At 39.3% G+C, this 23,879-nt stretch overlaps 1 protein-coding gene across 2 annotated transcripts in view; it reads right to left on the bottom strand.

Moving 5' to 3' along the window:
• Positions 1-22,764, bottom strand: part of APOO (apolipoprotein O) — a 36,044-nt gene extending 13,280 nt beyond the window's left edge. The window contains exons 1-7 of one of the 2 annotated variants that reach the window (XM_069873761.1): positions 22,715-22,764; positions 17,187-17,297; positions 14,513-14,632; positions 10,836-10,890; positions 9,668-9,763; positions 6,843-6,934; positions 551-658 (exon numbers count right to left, since the gene is read on the bottom strand). In XM_069873761.1, coding sequence (XP_069729862.1) covers positions 551-658; positions 6,843-6,934; positions 9,668-9,763; positions 10,836-10,890; positions 14,513-14,632; positions 17,187-17,297; positions 22,715-22,723 — 591 coding nt within the window. In that variant the 5' untranslated portion in view covers positions 22,724-22,764. Of the gene's footprint in view, positions 1-550; positions 659-6,842; positions 6,935-9,667; positions 9,764-10,835; positions 10,891-14,512; positions 14,633-17,186; positions 17,298-19,096; positions 19,142-22,714 lie in introns of those variants that run through there. The other variant, XM_069873753.1, reaches the window with a different exon arrangement.
• Positions 22,765-23,879: the final 1,115 nt, after the last annotated feature.

Here is a 23,879-nt window from a genome sequence, read left to right as displayed (position 1 = left end):
CGACCAAATCCCCAAGAACTGCATATCTCTATAAACTGCTGGTTTTATGACTAGATAGTGACTTTAGAGCAGCACACAATGACATCATAACACTACAGCAAATATTCATGAACATTCAAAGGCAAAAAAAAGGGAATAAGCTAGAACAAGATTCTATTTCCTCTCTTTCAAAGAGGAGATAAGTAATTAAAAAAAAAATTCCATATTTTTTAGATGGGGCTTGTAAAATTAAATTATATTTTTAAAAAACAGCTGGTTCTTAAAGAATCAAGACTGTAAGAGCCTTGATCCCTAGCATTCTCATCACAATACTCCTACCTTTCCTATTAAACAGTTGGTAGATTATAGTAAAGGAAACTTCTAAACAGCATTTCTGAAAGTTTAACTGGAAATAAGCTTAACATTTTTCCACAGCTTAGAAAGATGTAGTGACAACTTTGTCTTTAGAAATGAAAGTTGGGTTAGAGTGGGAAAAAAACCACTGCGTTTGCATATTCTTTACCTGAAATGCAGTGGTAAATTAGGAAAGCAAGTTCCTCAGAATTCTCACCTTATCACTTTTTTTCCCAGATTTCTTCTTCTTAGAATTATCCTTCCAGAGAGATTCTACAGCAATATATCCCTGAAGACTCCAGTCATACAGATGCGTGCCAGCAACCTTTAAAACAAAAGATATTAGAAAGCATGAAGTTAATGACCTGGAAAATATTATTTTGCTTCTTGTTTAAGTGGAAGAGGTTGCAAAACACGAGATTTTTAATATCTTTCTGTTCAAGCTCAGGGTGTGCAGCGTTAATAAACACCTTGAGAAGAAAAAGATACGAGGAATAAGAAAAGCCAGCTTGCTAAAAAACTGTTTGAAAACTACTTGAAAATATATCAGCGCAAAAAAAGGGTTGCAATAAAGCTGCCTGGAAACAATTCTGGTTTTCTTAGTATTTGACATTCAACAGATTTAACATATGCAAATTATTTCTTAATTTGACCATACCCATTTCAAAGACAAAAAATAAATTGCCTGCTTAGTTTGTCACTACTCTGCAATTTTATGTATTCACTGCTTTGACAGAACAGTTAGAGTGTCCCTTTATTTCTTTTTATTTGCTATTTAGAATACTGACCTAATTTGCTGATCCACAGCTGTAATGAATAACCAGCTGTCAATTCTCAAAACAGAACACAGGTAGGAAAGACGGCGTTTGCTATATTACACCAACAGGTAATTTTACAACAGGAAAAATCACTAAGTCGAAGTACCTCCTTACATTATGTGAAACTGTAATATTCATAGCATCCTTTAAAAGCATTACGATTTTAACAGCTTCAGGCTCAGGTCAGTACTCACTTTCACGTCTCCATCAGTTTTGTAACAAATAAAGAACAGCCAAAATGGACAATTTGGCCAACTAGCTATTAAACTAAGAAACTTACGAAATCAAGAAATAAGAAGGTATCACCCTATCTCCCATAGCACGTAAAGCTGGAAAACCAAAACTCTGAGAAGAGGGCAAGTATAAATGATGTTTCTGAACCAGTTTCTGAATGAGTTTTTTAAGTTTCTTCCTGTCTCCAACATTTTGTTGCTAGAGATGTCCTGAGCCAGAGAATTCTGTGTGGATAACAATGCCCAAGGAATTTCCTTCCTATGAATTTGCTGTACTTCCCCTTGAGCCCCATGCAAATATTCAGCACCCACCCTTTGCCAGGTCTGCTGGGCACACTTGCTGCAAAGAACTGATCCCCTCTGTATGAACAAAATCAAGTACACAAATTACATACCACAATTGTAAGGGAAGTGCTTCTGGGCAGAAATCTTACAGAATAGGCTATTCGATAATTAGAATTAAAAGAAACCAACCAATTAAAATTAAACCAACGCAAACCAGCAAATATGTTTCCAAGTCTCAACTAAATTCAAAACACAGTCTGTTTTAAAGACAAAAAACTAGCATATTTGTCACCACACTTGACAATTACAGTTGAACTTTGGTTTTAAACAAATTGACATGATGCACTGAGTTTTCCCCGTCTTTGAAGGTGACAAAGGTCATCAGGAAAAAAAAAAAGCAATTGTTCCAGGGATGAATGTGTTAAATCACAAATATTACAAGTATAGTCAGTTATCTTCTTTTTCAGTCTCAGAATTGTTCATTCTCAAGGACTTCAACAAACTAGTTCTGAAAGTCAGAGGAGCCCATGGCTCATCTGAAAAGACAGTGTGATCAGTTGTGCAAGCAGTACAAACCAACCAGGACTGAAAAATAACCACGATAAACAAACAAACAGAGAGGGTTTTTTGTCTGCAATTTTACTGATGACACAGTTATCAACATAAAACGTGAAACAACAACTATCCATAAGCCATTCCTTGTTCCTGCTTAAAAATACTCAATTAAAATAGTTAAAACCATACTAAATACATAACAGTACCAACTTAAACATATTCTTATTACAGGAGTCATATGATCAAGTGAGTTATGAATTGCACTAATGAGAAAATGGGCATTCCCACTACTGGAATAAAGCAGCCGTATCCCAAGGTACAGCAACCCAAGTAGTTCAGCCTGCCACAGCCAATGAGCTTTTCAGCACTGTACACACTTCCTAGAGCTGGGAATCCACACACAAGTTCACAGTTTATATGTGTTGAAGAATACAGTTCTAGAGAGACCATAAGCTTCAAATTACAGGATCAACAGGAACACAGTCCAGAAATGTTTATAACCACCCAATGCATCCTCCCATGAACACAACACTGAAGCCATACATTAGGCTTGTGTATTATACTTCTCTCTCTCACAGAGCAGCTGAATAGAAAGCAGACAGGCATTGCAGTAGCCACCACTGTTCTTGAGAGTGGCAGATCCAACCAGGAAAAGTAAAAGGAAAAATCATAATACAAATAGTTCATTCAATTGTTCGCAATGTTTAATCAAACATTCATACAAAGAGTTCCTTTCAAAAAGTGATAAATATTTCCATTCAGTCATCTGGAATTCTTAATTTCTGGAAGACAAAAATTTCCAGCTTGTGTTAAAAGTTCCTTTCAAAGAGGGATAAATGTTTCCATTCAGTCATCTGGAATTCTTAATTTCTGGAAGATAAAAATTTCCAGCTTGTATTAAACTACAACATGCTAAAATACCATCTCTGTTCAATGCAGCACTGGAATTACGTTTGTATACTAAAATTTGAACAAACAAGTTCAAAAGCCCGATCGAGTGGCTCTCAGCAGGGACTCTGAAATACTTTGAAAGTGACCTTGGGCTGCAAACGCTTGCACTAGATGTGACTGGGGTAGCATCAGCAGGCTTTAAGGCCTAACATGCAAGCGAGCAAGCTCCCGTATTTTAATTCCATACAGGACCAGAAGCATATAGCATATGGTATAGTCAGTGTTCTGCGTCAAGATTATTGAGGACAATTACGGTTAGCAATTCTTTACCTACACTGCATGCTGAGAAACTAAACTGAGGCTCTGCTGGCTTTTCAACACTGATACTGTCAACAAAGCAGTCATAGTGCAGCTCCACAAGCATTTCATCCTGCAGCAAACGTGGACTGAGCGACTCCAACTCCTCCTTTTCAATCCACAGTTCTTGTAACTGAGTCATGTTCTCAGTTGTGCCAGCACAACTGTTTATGCCTTATGGACTGAACTAGCCAACGAACAAGGTATAGGTTCAAAAGACATAGAAATAATTTATTTTGTGGTCAAAGAAATAGAATTACTTATTAGGAAGTTTTCTTCTCTTTCAAGAAGATAAACGCACTACTTTAGAACTACTAAACTACTTCAGTTCTAAGAACAAGGAACAAAATTAATTCCAATGATAAAGAGACCGATTTAAGTAACTTCACAATGGGAAGATTTTCCAGATGGAAAATAAACCACATTAAACTCACAGTATTTTGAATGTATTATGATTATTTGGAAAGGAATATAGTTCCAAAACATTGGTAAAAGTTCCACCAGAACAAAATAAACTTTAGTATTAAATTCAGTTCCCCTACCACATGTAAAGGCTGACCATTTCTTCAAAGTTATATAAATTAAAGTAATACTAGCAGTGCAAAAATAAATCCCTTACAAATCTGTCATTTATTAGAATGATTATTAAACAGGAAAAAAATTAGTAATTAGTCTGTGCATTTCTTCCATCTCCAGTGAGAGGAATAGTGTCTGAAAAGCACTATGACCAATCATGAACTCTGTTCCTAGAACTTCATTAGTAACTCATATATTATAATTAAATAAAAAAGTTTTCCTCATGACAGATGCATCAAGCACTTCACCTCAACTGCAAACACAGTTTGCTGGTTTTATTTCCAGCTCTCCAATGGCAAGTTTGTTTTTTTTTTTCTTAATTCACACTTTTACTAAAACCACCCAAACCACGCCTTGGTCAAATCTGAAGCTTTACCAAATGACGGGAAATACCCCACTGCAAATGAAAAATCAGTGATGAAGCACTCACGTGTGGAAGAAAAGGAAGAAGAACACAATATAAAGAACAAGTTAAAAATCTAAAATGTATGTTCTTATATTGTTATTTGGCATCTTGGCCTGTATCAGAAACAGTGCGGCCAGCAGGACCAGGGAATTGATTCTGCCCCTGTACTCAGCACTGGTGAGACCGCTCCTTGAATACTGTATTCAGTTTTGGGCCCATCACTACAAGAAGGATGTTGAGAGGCTGGAGCTGCATCCAGAGAAGAGCAACAAACCTGGTGAAGGGGATGGAGAACAAGCCTTATAAGGAACAGCTGAGGGAACTGCAGTTGCTTAGCCAGGAGAAAAGAAGGCTGAGGTGAGACCTTACCACTGTCTACAACTGCCTGAAAGGAGGTTATAACAAGGTGGGAGTTGGTCTCTTCTCCCAGGTTAACAGACGATAGGACGAGAGGGAATGGCACCAAGCTGCACCAGTGGAGGTTCAGATTACACATCAGCAAAATGATCCGGTGGGTCTCTTCCAACCTGGTTATTCTATGGTTATTCTATGAAAAATTTCTTCAACAAAAGGGTTCTCAGGCACTGGCAGAGGCTGCCCAGGGAGGTGATTGAGTCATCCCTGGAGCTGTTTAAAAGATGTATAGACAAGGTGCTTAGGAATATGGTTTAGTAGTGGACAGGTACAGCTGGACTCTATGATCTCAAAGGCCTTTTCCATCCAAGCAATTCTATGATTCTGTTCTGTTAACTTGGCCAGTGAGCTTTGTACTGTGGGCATCCCTTTCTCATCTTACAGAATTTTTGAAAGGCCTATGAAACATTGCAGAATAATTTACTAGAGAGGAAAGTGCTCCCATTTTCAGATTAGAGCATAAAAATCATGGATAGTAAGAAATATGCTTAAAACTTTGCTTCTCTAAGAAAAACGCAAGAGAGATCAGAGGAACCAAAACAGTGTCTAGGATATCACACTCTCCACGGAAGTTTCCAAACTCACACATCAAGTGTCCTGACCAAGTCAACAAAGCTAAACCTATTCCAAGCAAGCTTCAGGCTCATGGTCTCCTATCAGATTTTTTGTTACAGTGAAACTAAGAACTGTGAATTAATCAAAGGGTAATCACGCACTTCAAAGTTTTTGCAAAATAAACAAGGTATTGTGAAGCTGTTAGTAGCAAATCCATAGTTAAGACTGAACTGAGCTTCTTTGAAAACAATAACATTAGTCTGAACATCATTCAATCACTTCCCCCTTCACTGTGGAGAAGGCAATTAGAATTTCAATACACATTTTCCAACAGAAATCTCTAAGCTTCTTATGTTTTTATGATTTTTTTTCATGTCACTTGCATAACTTTCACTCTGAGAATGAGTCAACAGAACTCTCTGTATTTAGAGCATCTGAAACCTGGAAGCACTAAAAAGAGATTCCATCAAAGATCAGGGTATCAGCAGGCTGGCAGAGTTCAAACAAAGCATTTCCAGCTCTCCCTAAGTCAATGAACTTTCAGTTTTCAAATAACATCATATGTTCTTGAGAATATAATCATCTCATCCCGACATCTCAGTGTCATTCACAAGTCACCAGTAACTGGATGACCAATTTACCAAAGCATGAAAATTAAAATATTTCTGACATGATAAAATAATTGCACTATGAGACATTAACAGCTAGATTTGACAAAGAATGTGGTGGAGTACTGCGGAATCTGTTGGTGCAATTAAGTACAAGGCAAATGAACTGACATCAGTAGGGGCTGTAAGCAACTGCCTGGTCTCTTCAGTTCTTTCTTTCACAGGAAACTCAGCTAGGCAACTGTAAGTTAACATGTTTCTTATGTGTCTGAAATTACAAATGCATAAATAGAAAAGGCACCTAGTAAGCAGTAGAATTCTTAGCCCATTCCAGAACACGCATGGTATCTTTCTTAAAACTCTATCCAACAAAAAGCAGAAAACATCAATAACAACGGTTTATCTCAAAATGTTGTTTCTACAATTTCTCTATCCACCCTTCTTTTTCTTTCATTCTTTCAAACCGTGTTTTCATTTGCTTTCAAGATATTTCAGGCCTCCTTAGTATTGTAAGTAAACATACAAGCTGCACTTACTAAGCATATTTATATTAATTTAGAATTACTTGAAGTTAGCTAAGTTCCTCAAATCTAAAACACACCTGCAGGTGTCAGGGGAAAGAAGTCACTGAAAGAAAGAGAATATCTGACCGCCTTTCAGCTTAGACTGTGTGTTCTTTGACAAAATAGCTCTCATTTTCTGAAGTGCCAAGCACGCTGACGTGGCTTTTAAAAATGGATTGCCAGTTAATTTGAAGGCAGCAATAATCAAAGTAAAAGACACTCCTCCCAAGAAAGGTATCATCACTCACCTTTGCAATAGACACCGTTTGCTGAGGGTAATACATGGAGGCGCCGATACCCATAAGACCTGCCGGATACACTAACTTCTTTATTTTTGAGCCTGTTCCATAACAAAAAAACCCCAAAACATTGTTAGACTATATGTTAACCAAGAAAGCTGAATGGCCCAACCCTTTTATTTATAATCAAAACAATTTTATTGAATAAAGTTTAGCCTATTTACTGTGCAGCCCAATTGGTTTCTTAAGAAACATGATTATTCTGATCAGTAATTTGTCTGTCAATCTTTTTAAGAGAATATTTCTACTGACATCTTTCCGTAGTGGAAGTTACGTTACATCCATATCTACTGCAGTAATACATAATTTCAAGTAAAAGTCATAGTTAGGAGATATTTAATAGGATCATACCAACTGATACTCTTTTCTAAATCAAAAGGAAAAACTCAGACAAAAAGAAGTTAGGACAGAATTCTTTTCATATATCAAGCAGAATAAGAGACATTCCACTACGAAGTTTATAAGTTACCTTGACTCATAAATATTGATTCTTCCACAACCACTCTTAAGAATATTTTTTTCTTGATTCACTATAGGAATTTGCAAAGCACTTGGAAGTACTTTTAAACTGAAGTACTTACACTAATATGACACACCTACTGTTTCTCAATCCCCAAGTAAATTTTGAGCTTCTCAATCAATTTTAACTCTCTAATCAATTCTACAAGTCTAAAATAATTTAACTGCCTGAAAAGTCCATCCTCTTACCACAGCTGGCCACAGCCTGTGTATCCTTGCTGGCCAGTGACAATATGCATCACTGCATGCTGCACTTTATCCAGAAAAGAACATAGAAGGGAGCAAGTAAAGGAGAAAAGCAAGCAGTACAAGCAAGCAGCCATAGAACAGATATATAGGAGTTGGGATGCAGTAGTTCTGTTCCTCATAGAACAGCCTGTTCTATATGTGAAGCCACGTGTGCTTCAAATAAAAGAATAATGCATTTTGATGAGGAAATGCGTATTAGAAGTGTTTAGTGTTTCCACTAGCACATGCTCCTAATGACATGAGAAAATCAACAGTAAACAACACACACTCATAAAGCGATGTTGCTGCTCTTGTGAAGAGCATCGATACCAATTAGCTGTAAGAAAGCACAAAAAAGGCAAGCTTCATCACCTCTTTACAGCCAGAAAAACTACACTTTTGTTGTTATTTCTGGGAATGGGGAAATCTTCCTTACTGATAGCTTGTCAGTGTACCTGCAACATCACTTTAGGAATAAATGTAATAGTTGAAGATATTAATGGCTTACAGCAGGCTGCTACCTGCTGGAGTTACCCAGTAGAGGAAAGTTTCGGAATACTCCCATGGATTTTCCAGTACTACTCAAAAAGGTTAGAAAAAATTACCTTCAGCAGCATTTTACATCAAGCTGGGCAATTGCACAATAGTCACGATTAAAACTCGGAGCACTGTAAATTCTACCGAGTGGGCAGCTGTATCTTCAAGCTTTTATGGTTACATCTGGGAGATTTTATCTGTATCTTCCAAAAGGGCAATTCGTCCAGTGAGAACAAAGGGGAAAAGGGATCAAAAAAGAAGAAATTTGGTTCTAACTTTCTGTAGCATCAAAATTAAGTGGTTCTTCCTTCAACAGTTTGTGTACTGACTGTTATTTCCAAAAAGTACTGTAAACTATAATTAGAGAAAGTTTAAAAATTAAGGCTCCCATCCTGAAAGATTCGTAAGTCAAATATCTGTATTATGAGGGATTTTTATTTTCATTAAACTTAAGACTCTCTAATTTTCCACATCCAGCCCCGAGACTTCCCCCTTCACAATTCTCCTAACAGTTGTAAAGGCTGGAAACTGATCTCAATCATAACTGCATAACTCAAGAAGCAAAATTTGAAGAGAAAGAACATAAAGTAAGTAAAGTTTTTTCATTTAAAAAACTATGCTAAGAAAAGCAAGTCCTGCTTTCATTGTCTTCATTGGAAAATTAAGTACTTTGAGAACTGGATTCGTAAGTCCATGTAATCACATAATGCCTTTTATTTCTACATACTGAAGCACACAACACATACAGGCCCCATGAAAGTGTGTTTTTATCCAAAGCAAGTCCTCACTAGTATTTAAACTTTAGAACTTTACAGTTCTGTAACCTATGAGATTTCCTTCTGTGTTACTTTGTTTCAATGCATTAATAACATCTTAATGTAAACATAAAACACTTCTTCACAATTAACATTTCTTAAATAACATTTATTCCTATGAAATTGTAAACATATTAGTTTCTTCAATTACTGTGATGAAATTAACTGTATCACATTTCTATAGCACAAAACATGCACATATTTATAGTACTATACTAACATAGAGTATTCATTTTTGCCGAGTATCACCATCTACAGCAGCTCTGTGCCTGGACACACAAAACTTGGAAGGAACTTGAATATAGAACTACTTGCACATAGTTCAAGAACCCCTGTATTTTACTGTAATTTATTCCTCTGTAGTTTTCTACTGTGATGTATTTGTGATCAAGAACTTTTTAGGCTACAAAAGAAAAATCCTTTTCTACTTACTTTGCTGTAAGAAGCTAGAATTGGAAAAGATCAAAGAATAGATTCCAGTAACAAATACAGTATTCGTGAACAATAATTGATGGTTATTACATACCTCTTACATGTAGTTTATAATTGCAGAAACATGCTTGTACAGTTAAATCAGATCTCATGCATCACAGCAGTTAAAAATTAGTATGCAAAAACCTACAACTAAATCATTTATCCAAAATCACATAAGCAGTTCGAAAGGTTCCCACTTACCTCTAGCAAGAAACAATCCAACAATTCCAGCAAAACCTATCACACCAAGCCTTGGATAAAATCCAGCAGGGGGGTTTTGGAGAAATTCAAAGCCCTCTGAAAAGAAGTCAGAACAAAGTGCCTTAATGTAATGTGAAAGTGGTTTTGTGATAAGGAATCATCAACACATGCTGGCAACTGTTACAAAACAAAGTTATCAAAACACATTTAACTATCATGCACATTTTAGATCTGCTGGCATAAAATTCAAAGCCTTTGCGATTTTCTCTAGTGACACATGAATGAAACTGCACATCGTATTGTATTTACCAGTTTTCATAGAAGCTTTTGCCTTTGCTCCTGGGCCATCTGTTTTGTTTCACTCTTTTGCATCTTGATTATCTCTTTTTCAAATTAGTTTTAAAAACCTTTGCAAAATGGATTCTCACACTTATATGTTACAGGAATTAGTTTCAGTATGACACTGTACAAAAAAGTCAAATCACAGAACAAAGGAAAGACACAGCACAAACAAAGCTCATTCCAAGATGAGAGCCTGATGGGGGAACGGAAGACTATGAAAAACCTTCCAAACTATGAAAAACCTTCCATACAGAGTTCAAAAAACTGAGACTTAAGTTTATAGAACAGAGATGCATTATCTGAAACAAGCTCTGCATGGTATCCATGCCTAGTCCTGATGAGCCCAAGTACAAAAGGATGTTCCCAAAACAAAAATAAATACAGACTATTTTGTATTAATTCATAATACTTAGGAGATCCAAGGTAGTAAAAAAAAAATGAAAAGGTTAGGCATTGCAAACAAAAAAACTAACACTTGCAATGGGTAATAAACATTGCAGAAAGTTTCAGTTACTAGGCAGGGTAAAGCAAATACCACTGGCTGGAAATAAATTGTGAGGCTTTTTCCCTCCTTTTCTTGCATAACTATCATTTTTAGTGACATTGGTCAACATAGATACAGGTCTTGAACTTCATTTATTTAGAAATGTAGTGTCATAATGACCTACAAGGAAAATTTCAACACATACACAGTGCAAATACAGCAGTCTTAAATGCATTAGAAACTATATCTATATAATGATGCTTAACGGAATTCCCTTTTAAGAGAAGATATATCACAGTCCTGCATTTTAAATTGCTAGTTAAGAAAACTAAACTGATTTACCTCTACCATGCTCAACAGCTGTTTCTAACTTGGGCATAGCTTTGGCATAAAGATCCTAAAAAAAACAAAAACAAAAAAAAGAGAACACAATAGTAAACAGATATCAAGTAAGTAAAATATTAACTACAGGTTTTGACTGATCTGACAAAGAAAATAGGCAAAAAAAAAAAAAAAAGAAGTGTAGCATCCCTAAAATAACTTATTTTTATTTACACTTCCACCCTTTACTGACAGGGCTACTCTTGCTCAACATTACATTTGGCATAACCTCATGAGGTTCAACAAGGCCAAGTGCAAAGTCCTGCACCTCGGTTGGGGCAATCCCCGATTTCCATATAGTATGGGGGATGATGTGATTGAGAGCTGCCCTGCAGAGAAAGACTTGGGGGTACTAGTTGATGAGAAGCTCAACATGAGCTGGCAATGTGTGCTGGCAGCCCAGAAGGCCAACCGTGTCTTGGGCTGCATCAAAAGAAGCATGGCCAGCAGGATGAGGGAGGTGATTCTGCCTCTCTGCTCCTCTCTTGTGAGACCTCACCTGGAGTACTGTGTCCAGTTCTGGAAACCCCAACGTAAGAAGGACATGGAATTTTGGAATAGGTCCAGAGGAGGTCCACAAGGATGATCAGAGGGCTGGAGAACCTTCCATGCGAGGACAGGCTGAGAGAGCTGGGCTTGCTCCGCCTGGAGAAGGCTCCAAGGAGACCTTATAGCGACCTTCCAGTACCTGATGGGGGCTACAAGCAAGCTGAGGAGGGACTGTTTACAAAGCCATGTAGTGACAGGACAAGGGGCAATGGGTATAAACTGGAAAGGAGCAGATTTAGACTAGACATTAAGGAGGAATTTCTTCACCATGAGAGTGGTGAGACACTGGCACAGGTTTCCCGGGAAGTTGTGGCTGCCCCATCCCTGGAGGTGTTCAAGGCCAGGCTGGATGGGGCCTCAGGCAGCCTGGTCTGGTAGGGGGTGTCCCTGCCCATGGCAGGGAGGTTGGAACTGGATGATCTTTAAGGTCCCTTCCAACCCAAACTATTCTATGATTCTATGAAAACCTACAGCTTTTTCTCAAAGTAGTTTTTGGAGACAGATGAATTATAATACCTCAAAACAGAGAAATGAACTTCAGCATTTCACTGAGTTCCTGATCAGGGAGCTGAAATCCAGGATTACCTCAGGTTTCTCAGTGTACATACGTACCACAAAAAGACTTGAGTTGATGCAAAGAATGAAAGTACAACACTGCAATAAACTCCTTCCTAGCGCTTCACAGGGGTACATGACTCATTCTGCAAAGGGATAAATTCTGCTTTCTAAGAGACAAACTTAGGCTAACAAAACTGCATTTTTTAAGTGACTTGGAAAACAAGACATCCATACAATGCTCAAAATAAATCAAAGAGCACTGCATCAACCCCACAAACTAGTCCTAGATTTTTTCTAAGACTGAAAATATGCAGGTAGTAAAAGAATTCACAATGCCTTTTATCAAAGAAGAATGAAACACCCCAGTAAGAGCAACCCTGCCAATTGTTATGCTAATAATCCTTCAAAGAGACAGTGCAAGACTGTGTATCAATTAGGGAACAAATTCATAAACACGTGTGCCCAAAGCCAATGCAGAGAATGGTCTCACAATAGCATTTGAGCTGTATCCGTGCAGAAGTCAAAGCATTTGTTTAGGACACTGCATGGTGGATAACATCTGCAGAACTTTCATTTCCTCACTGGCATGAGTGGCTTTAAAATGGTTGGACTCGATGATCTGGTGGGTCTCTTCCAACCTGGTTATTCTATGACTCTATGAAATAAACTTAGGAAAAAAAGTGTTAGCACATGACACACAACGTAACTCTAAATGGATGTTGGCCTTATTAAAAGCCAATTAACAAAGAACATGCTCTAAAGACCCCAGAGACAGAGTTAAGTCTGATCTTCTGTCATAGCCCACACATAACTGGCTCATTTAAATCATAAAATCGTTTGGTTGGAAAAGACCTTTGAGATTATGGAGTCCAACTGTACTTGTCCACTACTAAACCATATCCCCAAGCACCTCATCTGCTCGCCTTTTAAACACCTCCAGGGATGGTGAACATCTGTGTTTTGGTTTTCCACACGATTAAGCAAGCAATTTTGAAAATGTAAAATGGATGCATGAGCAGAACCAATTTTATTCTCATTATCCTGGGTTATGTTTTTATTTTAAAGAAAACTGAGAGACACCTGAGATGTTATTTTCTTTAACATAGCAGAGGTGAGGGAGAACTAAAACTATCTCTGACTACGGCTAGGCAAGCAAGATGACCCCAAACCCATAAAATTTACATGCCCACTTCATAAAATGAGTCAGTAAACCACTGCCAGGAAATGGCTTGTCATGTGTGAGCAGAAGAGCACATCTTATGTAAGTCAACACCACAATGACAAAAAATAAGGCAAATAGGAAGACAACAGGCCAGTGAGACATAAAGCACTGTTCAAGGCTTACCTGCAATCAGTCCAAATGGGCAACTAACCTCGTCTAAAATTTCATTCCTAGTTACAGTTACAGCAGGCAACCAAACAGAACCCATGAGTTCATACTGTGGAAAATCCCCCTTCTCCTTCAAAACTGATAGTCAGTACCCCTGCTGTTGGTACTTTAAAATCGCATCACTAGACTGAGTAACCTTGAGTATTTCTGAATAAATGTTACAGCACTGGTAAAGGTGAGTACCAGAACACAGAACTTCCAGGCAGAAAGGACACCCTGAACTGAACAGCTTGGCTTTCTATAGACAACTGGAAAAAGAGCTTCAGAAGAGGATTTACAACAAACAGCCAGAGCACAAAGCAGAGAGTTACCTAAAGTTGCAAAGAGGCAACCAGATGACAAAGATACCCTCACTTCAGAAGTAAACCTCAACATTTGCTGGGTCGGGAACGAGGAGGAAAGCTATCATATAACTCTGCAGTCTAGTATCAATAGTTTAGGTCTTGATTACAAAGATCTTGGCTTACCTCTATCCTCCAAAGACTGCTTCTGTATTCAATGACTGTTTAGCATAAACATGCTACCTAATAAAATATGTAAGACATTTTTGGGGTAAGGTCTGGGGCCAGGCTTGCCACTACTAATAGCCTGGGATTTTCTCTCTCCCAGAGCACCACGTTCCTTCCCTCAGCATTCCAGTTCAGTAAATACTGATATGTTTTCTGCAGAGTTGTGTTGTATCACAGTTAGAGTGAGGACAACTCTGTATCACTGCCACAAACACACAGCTTGTTCTTCTATGGAATTCTCCTTGAGCATGGCAAATGAAAATTCCATCACTCTCCTGTATTCCTCAGTCACAAGACATTACTAAATCCAGATACCCCCAGATATCTTTAAGCTTAAAATTTATTTCAGATAGCAGTTCTAAGCTTTAGTTAATTTTCTTTTAATTCTTTTGAAGGGATACAAAATGTGAAAAAGCAGGTATTTAGTTCAGCAAATTAGTAGAAAGAAACAACTGCTTTTGTGTGAGGAGGAGGTAAATATTATGACCCAAACTGTAGAAAATTTTAAGTAATGCAGCACTGAACACCTATCAACTTTTACTTTGCTGCTATCTATTAATTCTGTGTAAAAAAAATCCCAGGTCAAACCTTACCACTGAGGCACTATCAGATGTGACACAAAACCATTGTACCTGACACCAGGATGTGTATGGCTCCATAACATGCCGTAAACGCGAAACCCCCTCTTCCAGTTGGGTTTGTGGATTCTCCACATATTTAGTCTCACGAGCTGGAGAGGAGTAGAGTGACAGCTGTGAATATCAGCAGACAAGAGGTTAAAAACAAAGGTGTAATTGTGTAGGTCTTCAGGGCACAAGCAATCTAACCAGAGAACACCTAACACGGTGCTCATTACATAAACAATGCATAATAAAAATTCAGGTACAGCTCTGAGACAACCATTATGAACAAAGTTTAATTATATACTATGATGAAGATGACTTCTAATTGCTATGCAATTCATCCATAGCTGCTACATGATCCAAGTCACAGGTTATAAAATAATATTAAACTAGTTTAATGAGAACACAAAACATAATTGCGAGAAATGTTTCTGGTCTTAATCAGCACATCTGGTTCCCAGTTAGCACACTAAATGTACTAGAACTCTAAAATAATCACAATCAATCATTTTCTATATTTGCACAAGCCATCATTAAAGCATCTAAGTAGTTTCTAACAAAGGTAACATCCAATACCAATTTGTCTGTTACTGAGCAGAAAAATGGTATGACATCCCAATGTTGACATCATTAGGCACATCAGCAACTGACAGCATTAACAGCACCACAAGGCTGAGCAAATAGGAACTGTAACATCTACCACCTGAAAAGCAGTGGGCATCTTCACATAATATATACTAAAAGACCATATTTAGGGTTTAGCATCACAATATATTTATAATGATTACTTAAACATATCTAAAATTTTATCTCATTAAAAAAAAGACGATCAAAGTCTGTACTGTTGAAAACAAACAGCAATGTCCAGATCAAACTAAAAACTGTTAAAAATTCCTAGCATTTATATACCATGTTAATGTTCAGTATAAAGAGTTTATCTTTCATATCACAGCAGTCTTCCAGTACCTGAAAGGGTCTACAAGAAAGCTGGGGAGGGGCTGTTCACAAAGGCTTGTAGTGATAGGATGAGGGGCAATGGGTTTAAATTGGAAGAGGGGAGATTTAGATTAGATAGTAGGAAGAAATTCTTCACGATGAGGGTGGCGGACACTGGAGCAGGCTGCCCAGCAAAGTTGTGGCTGCCCCATCCCTGGAGGTGTTCAAGGCCAGGCTGGATGGGGGCTTGGGCAGCCTGATCTAGTGGAAAGTGTCCCTGCCCATGGCAGGGGGGTTGGAACTGGATCATCTTTAAGGTCCTTTTCAGCCAAACCCACTCTATGAATGTATTCTATGATAGAAGTTGTCAAATAATTTGGTAACTCATGCAGCTGGATCTCCCATAAGACTTTTAAATCCTTATTTGCCTAAGAAATGCAGTCATCTCTGGCCATGATAGTCACAATCAGTCAAATTTTGACCCTGTTAGACAACCCAACAGCCACGTCTGGCACAAGCGCAGAAGTCACACAGACAAGGAAATCGCCATCCATTTTACAAAACCAGACAGCTGACAGAGTAGAGATCCAAACAAACATACATCAGGAATGCTAAGAAGGGCAGGCAAAACTCCACGGCTTGCACATTCTGCTTCACGGAAGGTGATGGGCAAGCCAATTATTCAGCACACACACAGCTTCAAACTGCTGCCTCATTACTGACTCACGCCAGCAGTGGTGTAGGGCATACGCCTGCCCAAGCTAAGGTTACTTCACCAGGCTGAAGCCAGGAGACTGCTTCAACGATTGATCCTCTCCTATTATGCAGGTGAACCACCCCTGCAAACACATCCTAAAGACCTAAGTATGTACAAAAATACGTTTCATTACTTTCACTGCTCGTGTAACAACACTTCAGTTTCAGTTGAAGTGTTAAAATTTTAAACATTTACAAACTCTCATGGATACAAATCTGTATTTACTTAGAAACTAGTTTGCTTGTGTTTTTTTAAAATGTTGGAGACGGTTAAAAGCCTACGCAACAATGCTGGTGAGGCTGTAGTTTGACAGGGTGTTTTAAAACTCTGCGGGTGATATAACCCAGATATTATAACACCTTAGAGAAACAACAAAGTAACAGGTTTTTATTATCACCACTTGTTGTATGTGTTGTTGCTTAGGTCTGAATGCTGTAAAGAAAGGGAAAACTGACAAAATTCTGAAGGCCGCTCTACTGGATTCAAAGAATTGCCAGACAAGAACTGTTGCCTGTAAAAAGAGAATATTCTTAGAAATAAAAACTTCTGATTTGCTGTTTTATTTGAAAACATAAATGAATTTTTATTATAATTTGCCAACAGTACTTATAATAGAAAATACATGATGTCATCTGAATAAAAAGCAAAGAAAATATTCCTGTGGACTTGAAATATAACAAGTAAAGCTACAAACATGAAAAGGTAATTTCTGAATAAAGATCAGAATGCTTTAATGTAGCAAAGAGATCTTGCACACAAACAAGCCTGATGCTATCACACAGAGGGCATCAAATGCAGCCCTCAGGTAACTGAGGCAAAATAATATTGACATGTCTACTACTGAAAATAGAGAAGCAAGTTGAAAGGCAAGAATACAAAAAGTAAAGATATGTGGCTAAATGCTTTCACACATCAAAACATAATGTCTTTCAGAATTCTGTAGTTATTTCCATACAGACAAAAGAGCACCAGAGCTCTGACCATACTAACCTCCTCAATTTTCAGCAACTCCTTTTTGGAAGTCTCTTTCTCTGAAGAGGAAGCATAAACCTGGATAGAGAGCAAGCTCAAGCTAACAGGGGCAGTCCCCAGTCGAATTACCTAGAAATGTTAGAGGAAGAGATGTAAACCATTAAGTTCAAACAAAAGAGCAACACGTTTCAACACAGCCACGCAGACAACGTTCATATCCAATGTTTATGTTAACAAGTGATATATCAAGATGTTTGGAAGTTAGGAGAAAGGGGAGTCAGTGGTACACAATGTAATGCTCTCAGGCACTCAAATGGTAACACCTAAATTATTCAGATGGTATTCAGAAAAGCCTAAAGCTAAGGGAGACAGTAAATACAGATGTTAATCTCATCAGTTTTCATCTCACAAAAAGATCTGCAGTTTTCTCACACCTGAAACAATTTTTGTCACCTTTCTTAGTATAGATACTAAAAACATTATATTCACATTCTGAACAACTTTGTGAATGTCCATTAACACCTCAACCTTATCATAATTAGCACCAAAAAGTTCAGCATTTTATTTCTAGCTATCGTCTGCATCTAGATTCAGGAATAAAATGAGACCTGCAGTTCAAAGTATTGGAGCATAGTCACTGTAGGGACATCTCCTACTTTTCTGTGAGATACATGAATTCATGACAGATACTTGACTGGTTTTGAATGCTTCAGATTAAATCCAGTCACACAAAAGAACAACTGTGTGGAAGGTGAATATGATTCTTCTAAATTCTATTTTTTAACAGAAGAGACTGCTTTAGTTTAAAAAAAAAACAGAAGATAAAAAGCTTAGCTGTGTAGCAAATCAAGAATGCAGAAAAAGTATTTTCCAACAAATGCACATCCCTACTAACAGCAAGGTTTAACCTGAGAAACAGTAGTTCCCATGGGAAACCTTTCAATGTCTCATATTCATGTTACTGCTCAGAGAAACATGTGCAGAGTTATGAGAGCCTGTGGTTTGTTGTATCAGGTTACAGGGTGAGTAGATCTAACAGCCTGCGGCCACCAAACTGGAGAGGTCTGGTTCTGCCCACGGCATCTGTTCCCAGAAGTCCTGCTGCTCACCTTGCCCTAGCATTGGTGGCCGGACGCTTCCACCACGAGGCAATTCACCTCGCCAACTTGGCAGAAGATTAATCCTGAAAAAGAAGTTGAGAGCTTTGTGCTGGGTTAGCAAATTGAACCCATCCGTGAAATTGTCTTGACAAGAGCCAAAGGAACCGTGGCCAAGGAAGAGGGGATGAAAAAGGAGAAGGCAGCAAGCCCTCTTCCTTTTCAGAAACAGTAAGGGTACATTACATTGACCTAGCCACTTGTGAAACTGAAGCCTTGGTCAAACCTTTACATCCTTCATGCCATTATGGTGGTAACTGAACCAGCCACAGGACAATTACACCAAATCTTTGCTTCTGCCCATTGCAGAACTGTTAGAAAACCGCTTCAAAATTATTCAGACTACATGTTTATTGCATCCAGATTGAAGTTTTTGCAGCTGAAATTTCTTCCACTGCTTAGCAGCTATAGTATTTATTAAACGTAACCAAGTGGGTTCCTCAAACTCAAAACCAGACTATGTAGTTGTCAAACTTCTTTGATAACTTTCATTTATGTGTAGAGAAACAGCACACAAGAACTAGGTCATAGGATTGCTTTTCGGAAAGACATAAGGGATCTGGTGGATCAAAAGGTATGGAAAAACTTGCTTAATATGGAAGTTTTTCCTTATTTGTATTTATGGACTCATTATCACAGCACTACAATGAAACACAACAATGACCGGATCATCTCTGTTTCACAGCCAAGGAAAGAAATGAAGAATCTTCCTTAAACAAAGACTACTCACATACTTCCATTAGCCAAGATGAAAACATGAATGCCACTAACCATTAACAACTGTAGAATACATTTCCTCATTCTTTCCTCTTTTTCCACTGCAAAACTGTCTGTCACTGAAAAGGCAGAAATCTGAAATGCACTTTCATTCTGAAAAATATGCTTTTGGAAAATTATTACTTCCTGTGAGTTTTTTTGAATGCTTAAGAATGAAGCACACACCTAGAAAAGATGTCAAGACATTCTCTACTCCATTCACTTAAAGCAGCTCAAACTCAAAGCAGCTTAAACCTTATTTAAACTGCAACAACCAGTTGCCTCAACAGCCACATTCAGTGCAAATATTTCATGAGAGCCTAAATTTCAAACAAGTCTAAAACTACAAATACCTTTGGTAGATCAGCTACTAAATTAGAAGTTGGTATTACAGGAGGTTTTTGAAATAAGCCTTGAAAAACACAGCTTCTGAGACAGCAACTCAGAGGCAAGTATCTAAAACTTAATTACTGAACAGGGCAAAATTCTGTTACATGAATAGGCATGCACAGTTTTTACATCTTCTAATTAACATTTCTACCAGTGTCCCTAGCAGGATAAAAAAACAAAAAATAAACCACAGAAAAAAACACAATAACAACATTGAAAAGCAGCACTTCAATTAAAATTCATTATTGATAACCTCTGTTTAGGAAAAATAAATCCAGTCTGCTGTATTAAACAATAAGTGGGCTTTTTTGCTGCTACTCAACACCATGTCACCAGCAGAAACAGTAAATCCTAATGTTTTTATTATTTGAGATTTGTATATAAAGATACAAGCAAATAGCAGAGTACAAGAATCAAACCACCTTGCTTTCACAAACAAGTATCAGTGATGACTGAACTACTCATACTGAGAACACCATATTAGCCAAATACTGAAGTGCAGACATTTTCCAAGGTTTTCATAATTACATTTTACACAAAATGAAATTAACCACTAAAAGTGCAAGAAGAAGCTCTCTACATTGACTTGTGCCTTCAGTCCACTTTGTCTTACAGCTACTCAGTTGATACCAAAAAAGTAGAGCTGACATTCTTCTTTCTAGGCAATGCTCTCCATTTACCTTAAGTAAAAAAAGTACTCGATTTATCCTTTTCTCCCGCTAAAGGATTCAACTGTATCTGTAGACATCAAATCACTCATAAGCAAAACCTGTCTGAAAGTTGGAGGAAAAAATACTACCAAATTTTATCTTCTATCGTCTTGTTTTACTGCTGTTCTTAATTGTTTACTAAGTCCTTAATTCTTTTCTAAGTTATTAACCAAAAAATGCCTCTGGGAAGAACAAATCACGTTACATCTCAATACAAGTTAGGGGGGGAAGGTAAGCATTAACAAGAACTTTTGTCTTTTTGTCATCTGTTATTGTTACTACCAGTCTGTCAAAACTGGGGAAAGGAAGAACAAAAGGAAAACAATCCTTAATCATACTTTAGTGAGGGCTGATATTTGTCCTAATGCATGAAGCTGCTTCATTTTTCTCTTTCCATTCTTCCTTCTATAGAGAGGAACGAAAAAAACCCCAACCAAAACAAAAAAAAAAAAAGCAGCACAGAGCTGTGAGGTGGTGCACCAAACAAACTCCTAAGCACTCCTGTTTCCTGAAGTACAACTATCAAGGACAAGAAACCACCTTCCCCATTTGCTCCTACAGGCAAAAATTAGGTTGGCCTGAAGGCCTGGAAGCTGCCTAACCACAACAGTTGTATAAAAGTACTAATATTTTGCATAGTACCTGAACCCACAACTTCATATATAACATTTTTAATAGACAATTCAGCATCATTTACACAATTCTCAATGATTCTGAGAGAAAATTAATAATTAAGAATTCCAGTAACTGCCCCAACATTAAAATACAAAAAAGAATTAAGTTGCAGCAAGAGAAATGTGAACACAGAATGCTCAGTATATTGATATATTATCAATATTTGACAAACAAAAAAGGTATAAAGGAAAAAGAATTTCAAGAATCGTGTCACCTGTTTTCAAAACAACTTCCAGCTTCTTGAGAAGTCATGACAACCTTTTGATGAAAACATACAACTTGCTTTTAGCCTGAAGGGATCTGGGGCTCTTCTTACCAGAGGCCAAGACCTCTGAGACAATTATCCGATTTGAGCCCCGATCACCCACGTTCCCTCTTGCTCAAAGATTTTGCTGACAACCCACAGGCAGTTAAGGGGACGAGGACCTTCAAGACTGTACAAACCCAAATTCTCCAGTGACACCACCTCACAGCTCCATGCTGCTTCTATATCACAGATTACTTCTGTATTAATCCTGTGATTACATCAACACTCCAGATGTAATTTTAAATAACAAACAGGGTGTCTCTTCATGTAGTTTTCTTTTTTTTTTTGCAATAGTGGACTCAATTTTGAAATATTTAAAAAATAGAAATTATGCTGTCTCAACAAGAGTAAAATTAACTGCAAAATAATAGCTGCAAAATAATGCAGCTACAGCTGTTACCAGACAATATGTATTTCAGAACAGTTTTAGGTGAAACATGGAAATCATTCACTGGTAACATCATCAGGGTTTTTGAGGAGCTCTTTATCAGGGAATGCAGCAGTATGATGAGGGGAAACACTTGTAAGCTGTGGGGAGATTTAGCTTAGCTCTTGATACAAGAAGTAGTTGTTATTATTATAGAAATTGGAATATTTTTTATTTAAGCCAAAGTAGAGTTAAGTTTCACCTAAGTAACTGTATTTTTTGGAAGTCAGACAGAACGTCCCTCTGATTGCACGCTTTCTTCCAGTGTTTTTCAGGGCACTGCTCATTCTTTGGAGGTAACATCTTCATAACATCTTGTGTTCAGTCTGAACACTGCTGAACAGATGCGACTTCTGTAATCACCTCTGTTTGGCATCCCTCCCTATCTCAAAGACAAGGTCAGGCAGAGAGCTTGCTCCAAAGCTCCAAATTAGCAAGAGATTTGACTTTTGTGAAGTCCACAATAACATTAAAATTAAACCTTGGGAAATAATTGAATGTGCATAAGATTTTTGGGAGAATTTATATATATATGTGTGAGTGGAAAATATATTCTGTCCCCAGCTCTTGTCTTGCTGCACACAATTGATGGAGATCACTCTGTCATGTTACCTAGGCCCGATAAAGCCTGCTTGCTTTCCATAACTTCAAAACGAGTCTTAGGGAGTTTATTTGCTGGTATTTTCAGTGTCAATCTTAGGAAGAAATCGTATGCAGTGAGTGTGGTGAGGCACTGGCACAGGGAAGTCGTGGCTGCCCCATCCTGGAGGTGACCAAGGCCAGGCTGGATGAGGCTTTGAGCCCCTGACACAGTGAGGGGCTGCAACTTGATGAGCTTTATAGTCCCTTCCAACCCAAACCACTGTTATGAGTGACAGAACCCCGGTCAAGAGAGGGGGAAGAAACGCCCCCCTCGGCCCGCGTTCCCCGCCCGCCCCCTGCCGGCCTCGCCCCGCCAGCACCGCCGCAACCGGCAGCCTCCCGCCGCGCAGCCGCGGCCCGGGGACGAGTGCCGGGCTGGGGGGGAAGCCCCTTGCCGGGCCCCGGGCTGCGGCGGGCCGGGCCAGGCCGCGGGAGGGCAGGGACCGGAGCGGAGACCGGGGGCGAACGAGCGCGTCCCTCACCTTCAACATGGCGGCGCCAGGCGTGTCGCGGCGAGTGACGTCACGGGGCCGCCGCGCGCCGCGGGGGCGGGGCCGTTTGAACCGCGCCCCTTGGAGCCGCCGTCACCTGGCAACGCGGAAGGGGCGGGGCTTGAGAGGGCCCCGCCCATCCCCCCGCCCGCCGCAGCCGCCGGGGCCCGCGTGAACGACGAACTGCGGCCATTGGCGCCGCGGTCTCCTAGCAACGCGGGGGGGCGGGGCTTAGGGCCACGTGGTGCCAGGGACCGTCCTCCAGCTGCGGCCGGGAATGAATGGGAACGGGGTGGGGGGGGTTAGAAGGGCGGGGGGAGAGAGGGGGAACGGCTTTAAATTGGAGGGGGGGCAAGATTTAGACTAGACATTGGGAAGAAATTATTCACCGTGAGGGAGATGAGGCGCTGGCACAGGTTGCACAGGGAGGCTGTGAATGGCCCATCCCTGGAGATGTTCAAGGCCAGGTTGGATGGGGCTTTGAGCAGCCTGGGCTGCTGGAAGGTGTCCCTGCCCAGGGCAGAGGGATTGGAACTGGATGGTCTTTAAGGTCCCTTCGAATGCAAACCAGTCTATGTTTCTATGATATTTGGCTGTTCAGAGATGTCTCAGTGCTGGTACAATTTGGATGGGGATAAGAGTATGGAGATCCTGCACTTGGGGCACAACAACCCAGGCTACAGGGCTACAGACCAGGAGAAGTCTGGCTAGAAAGCTGCCTGGAGGAGAGGGACCTGGGGGTGTTGGTTGACAGCCGACTGAATATGAGCCAGCAGTGTGCCCAGGTGGCCAAGAAGGCCAGTGGCATCTTGGCTTGTATCAGAAACGGTGTGACCAGCAGGTCCAGGGAGGTTATCCTCCCTCTGTACTCGGCACTGGTGAGACCGCTCCTCGAATCCTGTGTTCAGTTCTGGGCCCCTCACCACAAGAAGGATGTTGAGGCTCTGGAGCGAGTCCAGAGAAGAGCAACAAAGCTGGTGAAGGGGCTGGAAAACAAGTCTTATGAGGAACGGCTGAAAGAACTGGGGTTGTTTAGCCTGGAGAAGAGGAGGCTGAGGGGAGACCACATTGCTCTCTACAACTACCTGAAAGGAGGTTGTGGAGAGGAGGGAGCTGGCCTTTTCTCCCAAGTGACAGGGGACAGGACTAGAGGGAA

This window comes from Phaenicophaeus curvirostris, chromosome 1 (genome assembly GCF_032191515.1).
Source record: "Phaenicophaeus curvirostris isolate KB17595 chromosome 1, BPBGC_Pcur_1.0, whole genome shotgun sequence".
Lineage (NCBI taxonomy): Eukaryota > Metazoa > Chordata > Aves > Cuculiformes > Cuculidae > Phaenicophaeus > Phaenicophaeus curvirostris.
Note: the sequence above shows the minus strand (reverse complement) of the source record. Positions and strands in the feature narration are given on the sequence as shown.